Below are 14,258 nucleotides of genomic sequence, written 5' to 3'. Positions count from 1 at the left end.
AGCAAATGTCAACAATTGTTGAATTTCGTGCAGGGTATATGGAGTTTGTTGCATTAGTCTTTCAATTTTATAGTAGGTTTAAATTTATTCAAAAATAAAAGTTGGTGAAAATGTACTTTCTGGGTATTAGGATTATTGCGATTTTAGCAACATCAGGAATTATGAGAATTGGTATCTCTCTTTTTGATTCCTGCAGTCAAGGAGTTTGTGTGCTATACCTGCAATGCTGATAGCAGCTGTCTGTGACAAAGCTTGTGCCACCACTGGGTGAACATTGACCTCAGGGGCACCGTACATTATCTGGATGCTGGCTTGTCCACCCAAGGGGGCCATATGTGAACACTGCTCCTGCTGTGTACCTTTAGCTTGCTTTCACATCTGTCAGCTTGGTAGACTTGGTTCAGCTGGACCTCATATCTGATAGTTTTACTAATAAACTCTCAATATAAGCATACCCTTGATTCAGCTCTTCCACTATGGGAACCTAGCCAAAGGAAATAACTGCTAGCAAATAATTAGAAAATATTTCAATGACCAAAAATGGAGGACTGACTTCATCATATGCAATCACTGAAATGTGCTGACATGAAAAGATACTCACGATATATAGTGAAAAAAGGTTAGAAAATTGTATGATATGAACAAATTCTATTTAAAAGATCACAATTACATCTGCAGATTTGGAAGAATGTACACCAAATGCTTAATTTGGACTGTCTCTGTGCATATGAAATTTGGGGTGTTTTGGTTTTTAGCTCATACATATTTTCTGAGTCTCCTATAATAAACATCTATTGCTTAAGCATTTGAAAAAAGAAGTGTTATTAAAAGATAAAAGAAGGGAGTTCCTGGGGCTTCCCTGGTGGTGCAGTGGTTGAGAGTTCGCCTGCCGATGCAGGGGACACGGGTGCGTGGCCCAGTCCGGGGAGATCCCACATGCCGTGGAGCTGCTGGGCCCGTGAGCCATGGCCGCTGAGCCTGTGCTCCGCAGCGGGAGAGGCCACAAGAGTGAGGGGCCGGCGTACCGCAAAAAAAAAGAAAAAAAAAAAAGGGAGTTCCCCAGTGGCCTAGTGGTTAGGATTCTGGGCTTTCACTGCTGTGGCCCGGATGTGGCCAAAAAAACAAAACAAAAAAAAGATAAAAGATAGTATGACATTTTATACACAAATCCAACTATGACATTTCCTCATAATAAATTATAAATTGCATAAAGTTTAGGTTGCATAAGACCTAAACATTTGAACTTTCTAATATATCTACTTTAAAGACGCAGCCCGCGTTGTGGTCAAGACTTCAGGTTTTGTACATTTAGAATGGATAAACAAGGTCCTACTGTATAGCACAGGGAGCTATATCCAATCTCCTGGGATAAACCATAGTGGAAAAGAATATTTAAAAAAAAATTTCTATATGTGTAAAACTGAGTCACTTTGCTGTGCAGCAGAGATTGGCACAACATTGTAAATCAACTATACTTCAATAAAAAAAAATATGGAAAAAAAAGACTTCAGGATTTGGTCTCAGGATGGCTGGGTTACATCTTGGCTCTGCCACTTAGCTGAGTGATCATACAGCCAGGCTGGCTAGCCTCTAAATCTGTCTCCGTCTGTGTAACAGGGATGGTAGTAATAATACCACCCTCCAGCTTTGTTGAGGATTAAATAATACACAGAAAACTCTTGGCACAGTGCCTAGTAGTACTAAGTGCTCAATAAATGTTAGGAGCCAGCAGGTGCCTTCTGTTTAGGCTAACAGCAGGAGCTCCTGCCTGCCTAAGCCTAAAGGACTCTGCCAGGCACTCTGATAGCTGTGTTGTGCATCTCACTTAGCTTTTTGTCAGAGAAGGGAGCAGGTGAGAGCAAAAGCAGCACTCCCAGGCAGTTTGACTTCCCTGAAGCTTCCTTATCGCTGGGTGCGAGGTACAGGTGCTGATTAACTCTGTTAATAAAGCACAGTATTCTGGAGGCCAAAGACCAAGGTCTGAAGCCCCTTAACGAGATGTGTCCCTCCTAACCACTATTGGGGGGAAAAATGTACACTTTTAGGCCACACAAAAGACAGCATATTTATTTGGGAAACAATAGTTTCAAAATTATCTCCCGAACTCAGAATCTATGGGCCAGAATACATACCCTAAGTAAACAAGTGAGGTTTTCATTAATTGCTCACTTATTAAATAAAACTTTTAATTAACTATGTGGAGTAGTGTTTTTCCACATTTGCATGATAAGAATCACTTGGAGTGCCAGAGATTGATTCCATTAATTAATATATTAGGCCTTGGATGGCCCAGCAATTTGGAAATTTTTACTTTTACAAATACCTCCAGATGATTTTCATCATCAAGGAACTTTGGGAAACACTGATTAAACGTGCTTTTCCATTTCCTTTGCAGATTTTAAGTCTTGAACACGTGGTCGCAGCATGACCCACTGAAGTCTTATCTGGTCCAGTTTTAGGAAAGGAAAGTAAGTTTTCTGAACATTTGGCTTGTTGTTTCCTAGGAGGCACTGCTTCTCATTTCCATTTCTGGCCCAGCTCTTCTAGATCAGGTTTTTCTCCGACGGTCCATCTTCCTTGAGTGGAGGCATAGCAATCCAACCATTTTTTAAAAATTGGTTTCTCATTAAAGGATTATCACATTAAATAACCTTTTCTTGCTTTTATCTTGTTCCCCTTCCCCCTGAAACGTGTTAAGAAGTTAGGGTGCTTTGGGTACACTCAATATTCTGGCTTTTCCACCTTAAATCTCATACTGACGACCCCGTGTATGCCAGCCTGGATCTCATCGTTTTCTTTAACGGGACCCACTCCCTTTGGCGTCCCGGTCAAGATAACATCTCCTTCTTCCAAGGTCATGATCTTTGAAACGTAGCTGATGATGTAGGGGATGGAAAAAATCATGGAGGATGTCTCACCTTCCTGCCTGAGTTCGCCGTTGACCTTGAGCCAGAGCTTCAGGTTGTGAGGGTCAGGGATCTTCTCTTTGGGCACAAACGCGCTGACCGGGCAGGAGGCCGTGAAGCTCTTGGCCAGAGTCCAGGGCAGCCCCTTTTTCTTGCACTCGTCCTGCACGTCCCTGGCGGTCATGTCCAGGCACAGGGCATAGCCGGCCACGTAGCCCATGGCTGCGGCCTCTGGGACGGCGCAGCAGCGCTTGCCCATCACCACGGCCAGCTCGAGCTCGTGGTGCAGGTTGCAGGTGTAGGCGGGCACGAGGACCGGCGAGCCCTCGGGGGCGTAGGCGGTGGACGGCTTCAGGAAGAGCACCGGCTCGCTCAGTGCGGCGCTCTGCATCTCCCTGACGTGGTCTGCGTAGTTCCTGCCCACGCACACGATGTTCTTCCCCCACTCCCAGAAGCGGGACAGCGGTCTGGTGGCAGCCATGCTCCTGCCTGTTGCCCCCCTGAGTCACGTGGACTCTGCCCGGCTAGCCACCGGACGCCGAAGGCTACCCGAAGAGGACCAACTACCTCGGAGCACCGTCCCGCGGACTCCGCCGGGTGCCCGGGAGTCGCGGCGCTCGTCCTCTTGGGAGCGGCTGTCCAGTGGCTGCCTCGGGGCTGGCCGGCCTCGGGACGCAGCCCGCTCCCCGGAGAGAGGCTGAGGTTCTTGCGCAGGTGCCTCTCAGGGGGCCCTCAGATCCGCGGCAGCGGGACGCTAACGAGGCACCGGTGTGGCCGCGAGCGCTGATTGGCCGAAGGGCGGGGCGAACTGAGGGCACGGGTTTGGACGCGAGCGCTGATTGGTCTGGGGTGGGGCGGCGGGCGCTGGTTGGGTGCGGTTTGCCGTCGCCGGCGTGAAGAGCCCGCCCACCCCTCGCGCCGCAGCCCGCCCTCCGACTCGGTCATGGTGCTGGGCCGCTGGCTGCTCGGCTGCCGGACCCTAGCTGCGCTGAGAGCGTCCTGCGCCCGTTGCGGCCTGGGTAGGTGGGCTGGGGCCGCCGCGGGGCCGGACTGGCCGGGGTGCCAAGGCGCTGGCCTGACAGGGGCTGGGGCCACGGTGACCGGCTCGTGGGGGCGAGGCGAGGCGAGCCGCCCGGCCGGCGGGTCCTGGCCGGCGTCGTAGCCGGGCTAAAGGCGGTTAGGCCGGCCGCAATCCGTGAGGCGTTCCAGCGCGGGCCCCGCACCGGGGGGGCGGCGGGGAGCCGCTGGGGCCGCCGCGGCTGACGCTGTTTTTTATTGACACAGGATTTTAACCCCTAACTGACGTCGGCAGGCAAGCCGATTGGGGTCGAGAAAAGGCCACACAGCAGTTGAGTCAGACTTTGAGAGGGCTGAAGACAGAGTGGGGTAACTTGTCAGCTGGGGGTTGCTGAAGGATTTGTGCTAGGTAAGGAAATGGGTGTTCCAGGGACGCTCGGGAGCCCTGTCTTAGGACCCCTGCTTCCCTAGGGTCTGCCTGGCAGCCAGCGAGCGCCCCCATCCTCCTTGACTGCGGCGCCCCATACAAACCCCATTATTTCTAACGCCCAGGGATGATGGAACTGTGCCTGAAGCCGCACAGAATGCTGTGTATATTCTCCATGAAGTGAATCACAGCTTTTCATGTGAGCTGTGGCCGGCAAGAAAAGCCTGGGGCAGAACTGGGTTCTGTGAGCCGTGGGACCCTTGCCCTCTTTGGGTCTCCTATCCCCGCCTCAAAAATGGGAGGCGGGGCTTCCCTGGTGGCGCAGTGGTTGAGAGTCCGCCTGCCGATGCAGGGGACGCAGGTTCTTGCCCCGGTCCGGGAAGATCCCACATGCCGCGGAGCTGCTGGGCCTGTGAGCCATGGCCGCTGAGCCTGCGCGTCCGGAGCCTATGCTCCGCAGCGGGAGAGACCACAACAGTGAGAGGCCCACGTACCAAAAAAAAAAAAAAAGAGGCGATGGGCGCCCTGACCTCCAAGGGCCTGCTCTTCCAGCTGTCAGATTCCATTTTCACTGTGTTACCTCTTGCTTTGTTGGAATATTTTGACTTTGATTTTGAAATCGCCTTTATTTCCTGATATCTGGCTGATGTAGCAATAGGGGCAGTGGGTTAAGCTGAGTCTTTGGAGCTGGCTAGCAGTTAGCTAAATAACCGCAGAGCCCTAGGTAGGGAGATGAAGCAGAAGGAAGCCATCCTTGGCCACTTCCAGATCTTACTGAGAGCAGTCGGGGTTCTGGAGTGAGCAGTGTGTCACCACTATTAAGGAAAGAGCTGGGTTTTTTCCATTTAGGGAACTCGTCAGAGCATCAGAGCTAAGAGTTTCTGTGTCAGGAGTCAGGCGGGTGGTGGAAGTGGGACTGTAGGGAATCAGCAAGAGCATGGCTGCCCCCTTCAGAGGGGGCGCCAGCCCTTCGATGCCATGCAGAAGGAGGGATCCAGTTCAAGAGAAGCCCAACAAAATGTGTCTCAAGGCTTGGCCTTGACTCTGCTCTGTAGTCCTCCTGGAGCTCGTATGGCACATATCGGGGCTGAGAGGAGGTGGCATAGCACAGAAACCTGATCATGTGAAAATGTTTGTTTTGCTGAGCATGAGAAGAAGGGCCTGGAAAAAGCCCAGCTGGTTGTCAAAAGGAGGACTTAGCTACCTCTGTGTGATCCTTAATGCTGCAATTCAGGCAGTTCCCTGGCCATGGCAGATGAGCTTGAATTCTGCATCAGACGGCCCCCGTGGACGTGGTCTATCAGTCTGTTGGTTGATGCTGCCTGCTCTCTGGATCCCTTTTTTTGGACAGGTCCCATCCCAGCACCTACCTACTCCAGAATTTCATGGCTGTCTTCTGTCACCTTTTGCAGTTTTAATCCCTTTCACACTAAGATTTAAAGTATTGTTGGGGGCCTTTGGGAATTTTTAGATTGAATAGGAGTTTCATTGTTGAAAACATTTTGGCACCTGTCTCCTGGGCGGAGGATGCTTTTGCCCCTTGGTCACTCCCAGCCCACCCTGGCAGCCTTCTTTGGCTCAGTTGGATGGTGATTCTGTATCATGCACACTCGAATCTAGAACAGTTGTGACCAGCTGTCCCATTTCTCAGGCCCCGGGTGGTTTTTGTGCATTATCCAAATTTCGAGTTCTTGCCATTTGAAAGTGGATATTGTTTTCTTTTCTGGCTCGAGACCTGAGAAGGGCTGTGAGTAACTGCACAGGACTCAGGCTCTGTTAGCTTGCAGAGGTAGCCATATGCCGAGGGAAAAGAGCCTGGCCTGGCGCTTTCATTCTTCATGGTCTTTCTCTGAATCAGGTGTGAACAACCCCAGAACTGGCAGTGGTCACATCTGACAAAGGTTTGAATCATAGGGACAGGCTGGCATTTGTGTCCTTTTAGAACCTTTGAAAAAGAAAATAGGGATCCTAAGTCTGAAAGAGCTGATTTCCACAATTATGAACATGAATCGTGTTCTCTGTTTTCCTTACGGATGTGGTTAAATGAGGCTATCCTCTTCTTTATCAAAGAACTTAGAAAACCTCGTATTTCGAGGCTCACCACGTTGCATCCCTGGGATATCACTTCCCCAGACACCTGGACTGCTGGGCCAAGGGCTTGCTTTGAAGTCTCGGCCCAGCGTGGCCTCATGTGGACGCTGACTGGAACCACATTTTGTCTTCAGGTCCAGCCCTGCTGGGAATCTTTCTCCATCACACGGATTTAAGGAAGAGCTTGACCGCGGAGCAGGGTACGATGAAGGTTGAGTTACTGCCTGCTCTGACCGACAATTACATGTACCTGATCATCGATGATGACACCAAGGAGGCTGCCATTGTGGACCCGGTGCAGCCCCAGAAGGTGGGACGCGAGGCCCCAGCACCAGTTCTTCATCTCCTGATGAGTTTGATAACCACAGTGCCCTTGCAACTTGGCCAAAGCTGAACAGAAATTAATCCATTTGGTTTTTGAAAAACAGTTAAACTAGTGTCCAGCCACTCTGTTACAGGGGCAAAGGGCCAGTGAGAGGGGTGGAAGCAACCAAAGGCTTTGGAGTGGAGAGAAAAGGGCTCCTGTCTGTAGAGTCCCTGGGCAAGAGAAGGAGGAGCCCTTCTCAGCACTTTCTCCTCCGCCTCAGGGCTTTCTGCCCCTTAGTGCTGCCTCTAAGAGTGGCAGTCTCTGCTGGAGGGGCTTTGAGAGGTTGTGGGTGGGACTGAACTGCCGAATGGATCAAGGGAGAAAAAGCCTCCTTGTCACCCTGCTCTCCTGGAGCTGGGGCAAATTGGCAGGCTCCACTGGGCATCACCCTGCAGACTGATGAGCCAGTGCCGGGTGTGACTGTGGCCTGTGTCCTGCCTCATGTTTGGTTGCAGGTTGTGGAAATGGTGAGGAAGCACGGTGTGAAGCTGACTACAGTGCTCACCACCCACCACCACTGGTAAGTGCTCCAGAGGCCGATCTTCTGTGCCAGCAGAGTTGCTTGGGCCTTACAGCTGTGCCGCGCACACTCCAAGGGGGAGCATCCACCAGGTGGAGGGGGGTGGGGCGCTCGCAGGCTCCCAGGGGTCCCCCCACAGGTGGGAGCCTAGGGGCTCAGAGCCCTGGAAGCCCTTCTCTCCTCCACAGCTGTGAGCTAAAGGTCAGCCCCAGTGGGGTTCTGACGGGGCTTCTGGGCACTAGCCTCTGTGCTGCTGCCCTGTGTCCCTCAGGCCTGGTGATGGGGTCTGGTGACTTGGGGGCTCCAAGGGGAGAGGCTTATGCTGTATATCCTGTGGCCATGGGTGGACCTTTGGCAACATCTTTGAAAGCTCTTGTGCTTGTGTGGTGGGAAATTGGCCTTGATGTCGGGGAATGAACTAGTCTAGACGTAAGTGTTTTTGAAAATCAAGCAATCATTTGGAGAGGTTGCGGTTTTTTTGATATTTGAAGGCTAAAGGATGAAAAAAGTTCTTATATTTGGGTCTTAGGACTAGAGTTGCCTGCCCAAGGCCCTTGTGGGTTTTTGAAACTTTTGAGGCTCTTCAAAGCTAGGAAAAAAATGTTTATTTGGCTCTGAATTTTCTTTTCCAAATAACTGCCCTAGGGCAGCTAGGACAGCTTTGAACCTGTTCTGTGGCATCTCACGGAGCTTGGGGCGTGTCTTCGGGTAAAAGGACACCTTTCATCTTCTGTGTGGGAGTGTCACGTGGATGTGGTTGGCCAAAGTCTGCTAAGTGTTGGAAACTTGTTGATGTAACTAAGTCACTGAGAATCTTTGGGGTTGTTTAGCCTCTGGGGTATCAGGTGTTACTTCCTGACTAATTTAGGCCCAAGGATCTGCAGTGGCTACTTAGCACAGCCGCTCCTTCTCTCAGGAACTCCGTCCCGTGTGGTGCCGAGGCGCCCTTACTCCTCTGGCCTCTGTGGGGCTGCACTGGGGGGCTCCACCTCCCCAACTTTTCACAGTGTGAGTCTCTCTCCCACGGCTTTTCCCACATTGTGATGCCTTATAAATTAAACCAGGCCCCAAACTGAGCTCCAGGGTGTGGCCTGTGCCACCCTTCCACTTATATGTGGCATTTTCGGGGGTCAGTGATGAGTATGCTGAGTGCTTGGTGCCAGCTTGTGTGTATCACCCCCCTGCAGGGCAGGGAGCAGAGGGCTGCCCCCTCTTATCTGTGAGCTCTGCTGTTTCTGGGCCCGTAGGTGAATGTGTAGTGAGGAGCAGGTGTTCCCTGGTGATTGGAAAGCCCTCGCCTCATCCTGGAAAGGCTAATCTTCTGGGCTCAGGACACTCCCAGCCCTGCCCCGAGACCCTGGCAGGTCTTGCACTAGTGTATTTCTTGCCCCACAAGGCCGAGGTGTGGAGCTCTTCTCTTGACCTGGGAAGCGTGGGGAACTCCTGGATGATTTTCCAGGAGGTGCCTCAATGCTGGCTGCACATTCGAGTCACGTGGGGAGGTCATTCCGAGCTGGCCTGTCCCTGGGTGGACAGATCCCCCTCTGGCAGCTGGGCATTGTTTTAGAAGACAGCTTTGCAATCTGCTCGGGGCAGTGGGTCCCATCTGGTCTGTGAATCAGAATCACCTGAGGGCCTTTAAAACTCCTGGGCTGTGGGCTTCCCCAGGCCCACTGCATCAGGATGTGTGTGTGGGAGTCATGCCTTGGCGCTGTTTACAGATCCTCAGGTGACTCTGATGCGCCCAAAGTCTGGGAACCACGGGTGTAGGGATTATCCAGGTGCTTGTGATTTGGTTCATCTGCTCCAGAAGCTTCTGCAGCAACACGGCAGGGGCACAGAAGTGCCTCTCTTGGGAATGGGGTGTCTGAGGACATTCTTTTTCAGTGGAGCCAAATGACAGACAAGAAGCGAGGATCCTGGGTTGGAAGATGCATTTCTCTTCTGAGAAACATAACTGGGAAAAATAAAAATTCCGTTTGGTCAGGGTTTAAAAGCAGGCAAACCCTGTTCATATCGGCAGTAGCCCCAGCTCCCCTTTTCGACTTCCAGGGACCACGCTGGCGGGAACGAGAAGCTGGTCAAGTTGGAACCTGGGTTGAAGGTGTATGGGGGTGATGACCGGATCGGAGCCCTGACTCACAAGGTCACACACCTGTCCACACTGCAGGTGAGGAGTGAATGGAAGGGGCTCAACTGTGGCCCTGCTGGGCTCCAGGCCCTAGAGCCACCTCCTGCTGGCTGTCCCCTCACTTACCCCAGGAACCCAGAGGGGCAGTCAAGGGCTTAGCTGTAGAGACAGCCTGGCCTGTGCATGGGTGGATGGGCTCTTGGGGCTGCCTGGGCCTGGATAAGTCCCTTTTGTTGAGAGCATAGCAAGCAAATCAGTGTGCAGATGGTGACCGGCTGAGGGGAGAAGCTGTATGCATGGTTTTGAGACAGCTGGGGACATTGAAATACGGACTCTACGTGGGATCATATTTGACATCAGTGTTAAATTTCTTGGGTGTTGATAATAGTGAGGTTATATGGGAGGATGTCCTTTTCTCAGGAGATGTAGCTGGAGTGTCTAGGGGCAGTGTGTCAAGATATGTGTGTGTGAACAAAGCAGGTGCCGCACAGGTGGGACCTGTTAGCATTTAGTGACCCAGGTAAAGGGCACACGGATTCATTGTCATTTTAGTCTTTGGTTTGAACGTTTTTGAAGTAAAGAGTGGGGTAGGGGATGGAGGCAGAGAAGGGAAACAAAACAAAAGGCCAAGCAGCTAAGAAGGAAAACTCTTTTCTGGCAAGACGCCTGGTTCAGATTTGGCCTGGTTTTGAGGAGAAAACAAAATCAGCCCTTTCGTTTGCATACCAGCAAACACCGGCTTCCAGGGGGTCCCTGCATCTGGGGTACACTCAAGGACTGGGTCCTGTGGTCACCAGCAAGACCCATGACTTGCTCAATGGAGCAGTGGCTGTGGAAGCCCACTCGCCCTTAATGGCAGCTCCTGCTGTGGGGCGGGCATGGGGTCTGGGAGAATCTGTGAGCCTTAGGACAGGCTCCCCACACGCAGGGAGCACAGGCCAGTGTGTGCTCTGTTTAAGGTGGGGTCTCTCAACGTCAAGTGCCTGTCGACGCCATGTCACACTTCCGGACACATCTGCTACTTTGTGAGCAAACCCAACAGTCCCGAGCCCCCCGTGGTGTTCACAGGTGAGTATTCAGGTGTTTGAGCTGGGGGGTCTGGTGTTCTTTGCAAAGACCCTCTTGGCATAGAGATGGCTTTGCACACGTTTGGGCAGAGCAGCAGAGCATCTCCTGCCAGGCAGACTGTGCTGGGCTCTGTGAGGAGGACCACAGCCCTCAGGGTAGAGCGTGGGACTTGGCTTCAAACACGTCCAGGGTACAGGCAGCTGTGGTGGGAACGTGGTGGGGGTGCTACCTCCTTGCGAGGCTGGCCTGAATGCGCCCCTCTGATCCTGGTCATTGTTGTCAGGTGCATGGGGACAGGCCTTTCCTTGAGAGACTCTGCCTGGTGGGGGTGCAGTCCCAGCCCCCACTACATCCAGCAGCAGACAGGTAGGCAAGTGAGGGGCCAAGGGAGACCCCAAGTGGAGCAAGTCAGACCCGCCTTGTGTGGGGCCTGATTGGTGCTGGGCGTTGCCCCATCCCTCCACGGGCCGTGAGCTGAGTGGGTCTGGCAAAAGCCAGCCCCAGGTCAGGGTGTCGCACACGGTGGCCCAAAGAGCTTGGAAGGTGGAGGTGAAGCCCCACCAGCATTGGGCTGTGTGAGTGGCTCTCGATTGGGGCGAGCAGGCCTTTCCAGCATTTGGAGGTGTTTCTCCTTTTGAGAGGAAATGGAAGAATCTAGATGGTGGTTGGGGAACCTGTGAAGCAGAGCAGCCGTGTGACGGTGGGTGTTCAGGGCAGTGTGAGCCAGTGGCTGTGGATGGGCACAGAGCAGGCCCCTCTGCCCCCTTAGCTTGTTTAGCGAGTATAAGCAGTTTTCAGTCTTGAGTCTTCCCCAGTTATGTAACAATCATGATATTATAACCGCAGTGAAAGTTTGTTTAAAAATACAACAGCTGAAGCAGTGTGGGCTCCTGGAGTGGGGAAAGGATGTCGATGGGAAAGCCACATGAGATCAGGGGTGGGGACGCTAGCATGAAGGGACACAGGCCGAATGAGGGGTCACAGGGCCTCTGGACTGTCCCTGCAGCTTGTTTGTAAATCCAAAATTATCTCCAAATCTATTATGTTTATTTTTAAAAATACAGTCATTTTTAGGGTCTTTGCTGCGGTAGCAGAATGTGTGGGCTTTGAGCCGACTGCTGAGTGTGGGCCACGGGCCCCTGGGCATGTTGTGGGAGCCCCTGGCCTCCCGATGGGCCTCAGCAGACAGCGCTTTGGGGCAAGTGGGCTGGCTGCCTGTGCAAGGTGTGACCCCCCTCTCTTAAGCACAGTTTCCCCTGCGTCAGTGGTGGGTGTGGGGTCTCCCCCACTGGGTGGTTGTGGGTGTGAGGTGAGGGGTGTGGAACCAGCGCTGGGTCCGGTGAACTCTCACAACTGCGCTCCTGTCTCTGTCATGCTGCCTGGCCCCTGGGTGTCCGTCGGCCCCCCCCCCCCCCCCCCCCGCCGGGCCTAGGGTTGTGCGGGCCCGTGGCGGTGGCCCCCTTGGACCGTGCTCATGTTAGAAGCCGAGTGCCAGCTGTGGAAGGTGTGGAGGGCTGGTTACCGCCAGGCAGGCCCTGGACCATGTCCTGCACGTGCTGTTCTCTAGTCTGCATGACAGTGGCCGGCAGGGGAGTGCGTTATCTAATTGGTAGCTTTTATACTAAATAGGTGAGAGTCACACAGGGTCCTCAGTGGTGAAGCTGAGCTGCCTGGGGCATCAGCAGTGAGGACCAGGGGAGCAGGGCAGTCCAGCAGGGCCCCGGCTGGCCTCTGTGTGCATGGCTGAGGAACCTGCAGCGTCCAGAGGTGAGGTGACTGGCAGCTCCAGGCCTCGAGCTCGGATGTGAGTGACCCATGGCCCCACTCCCTTCTCCTCTGGGGTGAGCTGAACAAAGGGAAAAGGATGCAAGCAGAGGAGGTGACAGCCCAGAGAAGGGTGTGCATGTGGCCCTGGGACGTGGTGGGCAGGACTGGGCACCCACAGAGCAGGGGAGGAAGATGGGATGGCTGTCTGGGGGGGCAGGCCTGGAGCAGGGTGCTGTGATGGCACTAGTGGGTTGTCTGTTTGAGAGGTCAGGATCTGGGACCTCAGATTTGGGAACTCATGGCAGTGAGCGCCAGGAGCAGCTCAGGTGGCGGCGGTGGGGAAATGGAGGCTGAAGTCGATGCTAGAACCATGGCCCAGTGTGCAGGGAGGAGAGGCAAGGCTGGCTCTGTAGAGCCTGGGGGTGGGGCAGCCTGCGTAGGGGAGGGATGCCTCCAGGCACTCTTAGCAGCTGGTGGTGAAGGTGGAGAGCAGTCAGCGAGAGGCTGGGGGTGCAGGTGAATGGTGGTCCCACTGCCAGGGAGAGACGTGGGGGCCCCTGGGTCTCTCAGTGTCCTGCTGGTTGAGGACATGGCCCCACGGAGGAGGCCCAGGCTGGCTCCCCAGCCCCTGTGGCAGGAGGCCCATGAAATTCCGGTGTGTAAACAGCAGGTACTGCTGGTCCCTGGAGGGAGGACCAGATCCCCCCAGCCTACTGTGCCTGCTCACGGCCTGTCCTCTGGGCTCTCCTTGGCCTCTCACTGGTGCCCAGACCACGAGGTTGAGGGGTCCTTTAGGGCATAGCCCCAGTCCTGCGTGTTGAGGCTTTGCTCACGGGCTACCCAACTCTCTCATCTGTGGTCTTGTTCTGAGGGGACAGTGCTGCACCATGGCCACTGGGTGGGCATTGGCTCCTGCCTGGCCTGGCCTGGAGCTCCCTGGGAAGAGGCCTGGCAAACGCTGGTGGAGGGGGATTGTTGCTCCCTATTGTGGGGTCACAGGCCCTCCCCCACCCAGGGGCCTGGAGAACAAATGTGCCATGTGTGTCCGCTGGGCATGAAGCCCGTTCTCAGGGAAGAAGAGCCTTGGGGGAGGGAAGCAGCACGTGGAGACCTGGTGGGTGTCAGGTGGAGGTAGGGCTGCGGCAGGAAGGGGGCAAGTCTGGGAGGTGGCAGGTCCGTGTCTCAAGGGCCCATGGGGGCTGTGGTCCCGCGTGAGGGGCTCCTGGAGGGTCCAGGCAAGATCATGGGGGTCTTACAGAATGGTGCTGGCTGTCGGGAGTAAGGGAAGTCACAGGAAGGTCTGGCCTGGGAGGGGGCTGCTGGATGGGTGGGGGAAAGGGCTGGGTTTTGGGGATTCTCAGAGCTATGACTGATAGGACTGGGCGGTGAAGGGAGCAGCCAGGGTGACTCTAAGGTTTGGGTCTGAACAGCTGTTTGGGGCCTGGCGGTGCCAGTTAGTGCAACTTGAGGGAAAAGGTTTGGGAAGGGTGGAAACCAGTACTCGTGGGTCATCCCTGGGCCCTTTCGGGGTGGAGGTCAGGTCTGGGGCTGTGGCCCAGTCAGCACAGGGGTCAGGGCAAAGCCCCGGCCCTCGAGGGGGCATGCACTGCAGACAGTCCCTCCAGCTCCACACTGTCCTGTCTTGCAGGCGACACATTGTTTGTGGCTGGCTGCGGGAAGTTCTACGAGGGGACAGCGGATGAGATGTACAAAGCCCTGCTCGAGGTCCTGGGCCGGCTCCCTCCAGACACGGTAGGCGTTGCCCCACCTGCCACCCGCTCGCTCACCCGGTGGTGGGAGGACCCTGCTGGCTCTCCCCATTGGGGTCTCCCCTGCATCTTGGGAGGAGCAGGAGGGTAGAGGCATTGCTTCTGGAAGTGTGTTTTTTTCTTTAAGCATACTTTTCATTGTCATTTAACATACACGCAAGACGTGTCCTTGTCCTGAGGGACGTCTCGTGGGTG

The 14,258-nt window shown here is 54.2% G+C and overlaps 3 protein-coding genes across 8 annotated transcripts in view; 2 read left to right on the top strand and 1 right to left on the bottom strand.

Annotated features, from left to right (window-relative positions):
- Window positions 1–2,491, top strand: part of MEIOB (meiosis specific with OB-fold) — a 37,860-nt gene extending 35,369 nt beyond the window's left edge. For both annotated transcript variants that reach the window (XR_004345691.1, XM_032604409.1), the window contains exon 14: window positions 2,396–2,491. Coding sequence is in view for 1 of the 2 variants with exons in the window: in XM_032604409.1 (XP_032460300.1) it covers window positions 2,396–2,428 (33 nt within the window). In the remaining variant the exon portion in view is untranslated. The remainder of the gene's footprint in view (window positions 1–2,395) is intronic.
- Window positions 2,052–3,679, bottom strand: FAHD1 (fumarylacetoacetate hydrolase domain containing 1). Its single transcript, XM_032604417.1, has one exon. It carries the CDS (start codon window positions 3,385–3,387, stop codon window positions 2,722–2,724), a length of 666 nt encoding a protein of 221 aa, XP_032460308.1. The 5' UTR covers window positions 3,388–3,679; the 3' UTR covers window positions 2,052–2,721.
- Window positions 3,680–3,792: 113 nt separating this feature from the next.
- HAGH (hydroxyacylglutathione hydrolase) overlaps window positions 3,793–14,258 on the top strand; it is a 29,882-nt gene continuing 19,416 nt past the window's right edge. For 2 of the 5 annotated variants that reach the window (XR_004345693.1, XM_032604413.1), the window contains exons 1-6: window positions 3,794–3,925; window positions 6,576–6,751; window positions 7,264–7,328; window positions 9,381–9,498; window positions 10,419–10,527; window positions 13,943–14,046. Coding sequence is in view for 4 of the 5 variants with exons in the window: in XM_032604413.1 (XP_032460304.1) it covers window positions 3,850–3,925; window positions 6,576–6,751; window positions 7,264–7,328; window positions 9,381–9,498; window positions 10,419–10,527; window positions 13,943–14,046 (648 nt within the window). In the remaining variant the exon portion in view is untranslated. Of the gene's footprint in view, window positions 3,926–4,190; window positions 4,333–6,575; window positions 6,752–7,263; window positions 7,329–9,380; window positions 9,499–10,418; window positions 10,528–13,942; window positions 14,047–14,258 lie in introns of all 5 variants that reach the window. The other 3 variants (XM_032604415.1, XM_032604414.1, XM_032604416.1) reach the window with 3 other exon arrangements.

Source organism: Phocoena sinus, chromosome 15 (assembly GCF_008692025.1).
Source record: "Phocoena sinus isolate mPhoSin1 chromosome 15, mPhoSin1.pri, whole genome shotgun sequence".
Classification (NCBI taxonomy): Eukaryota; Metazoa; Chordata; class Mammalia; order Artiodactyla; family Phocoenidae; genus Phocoena; species Phocoena sinus.
Note: the sequence above shows the minus strand (reverse complement) of the source record. Positions and strands in the feature narration are given on the sequence as shown.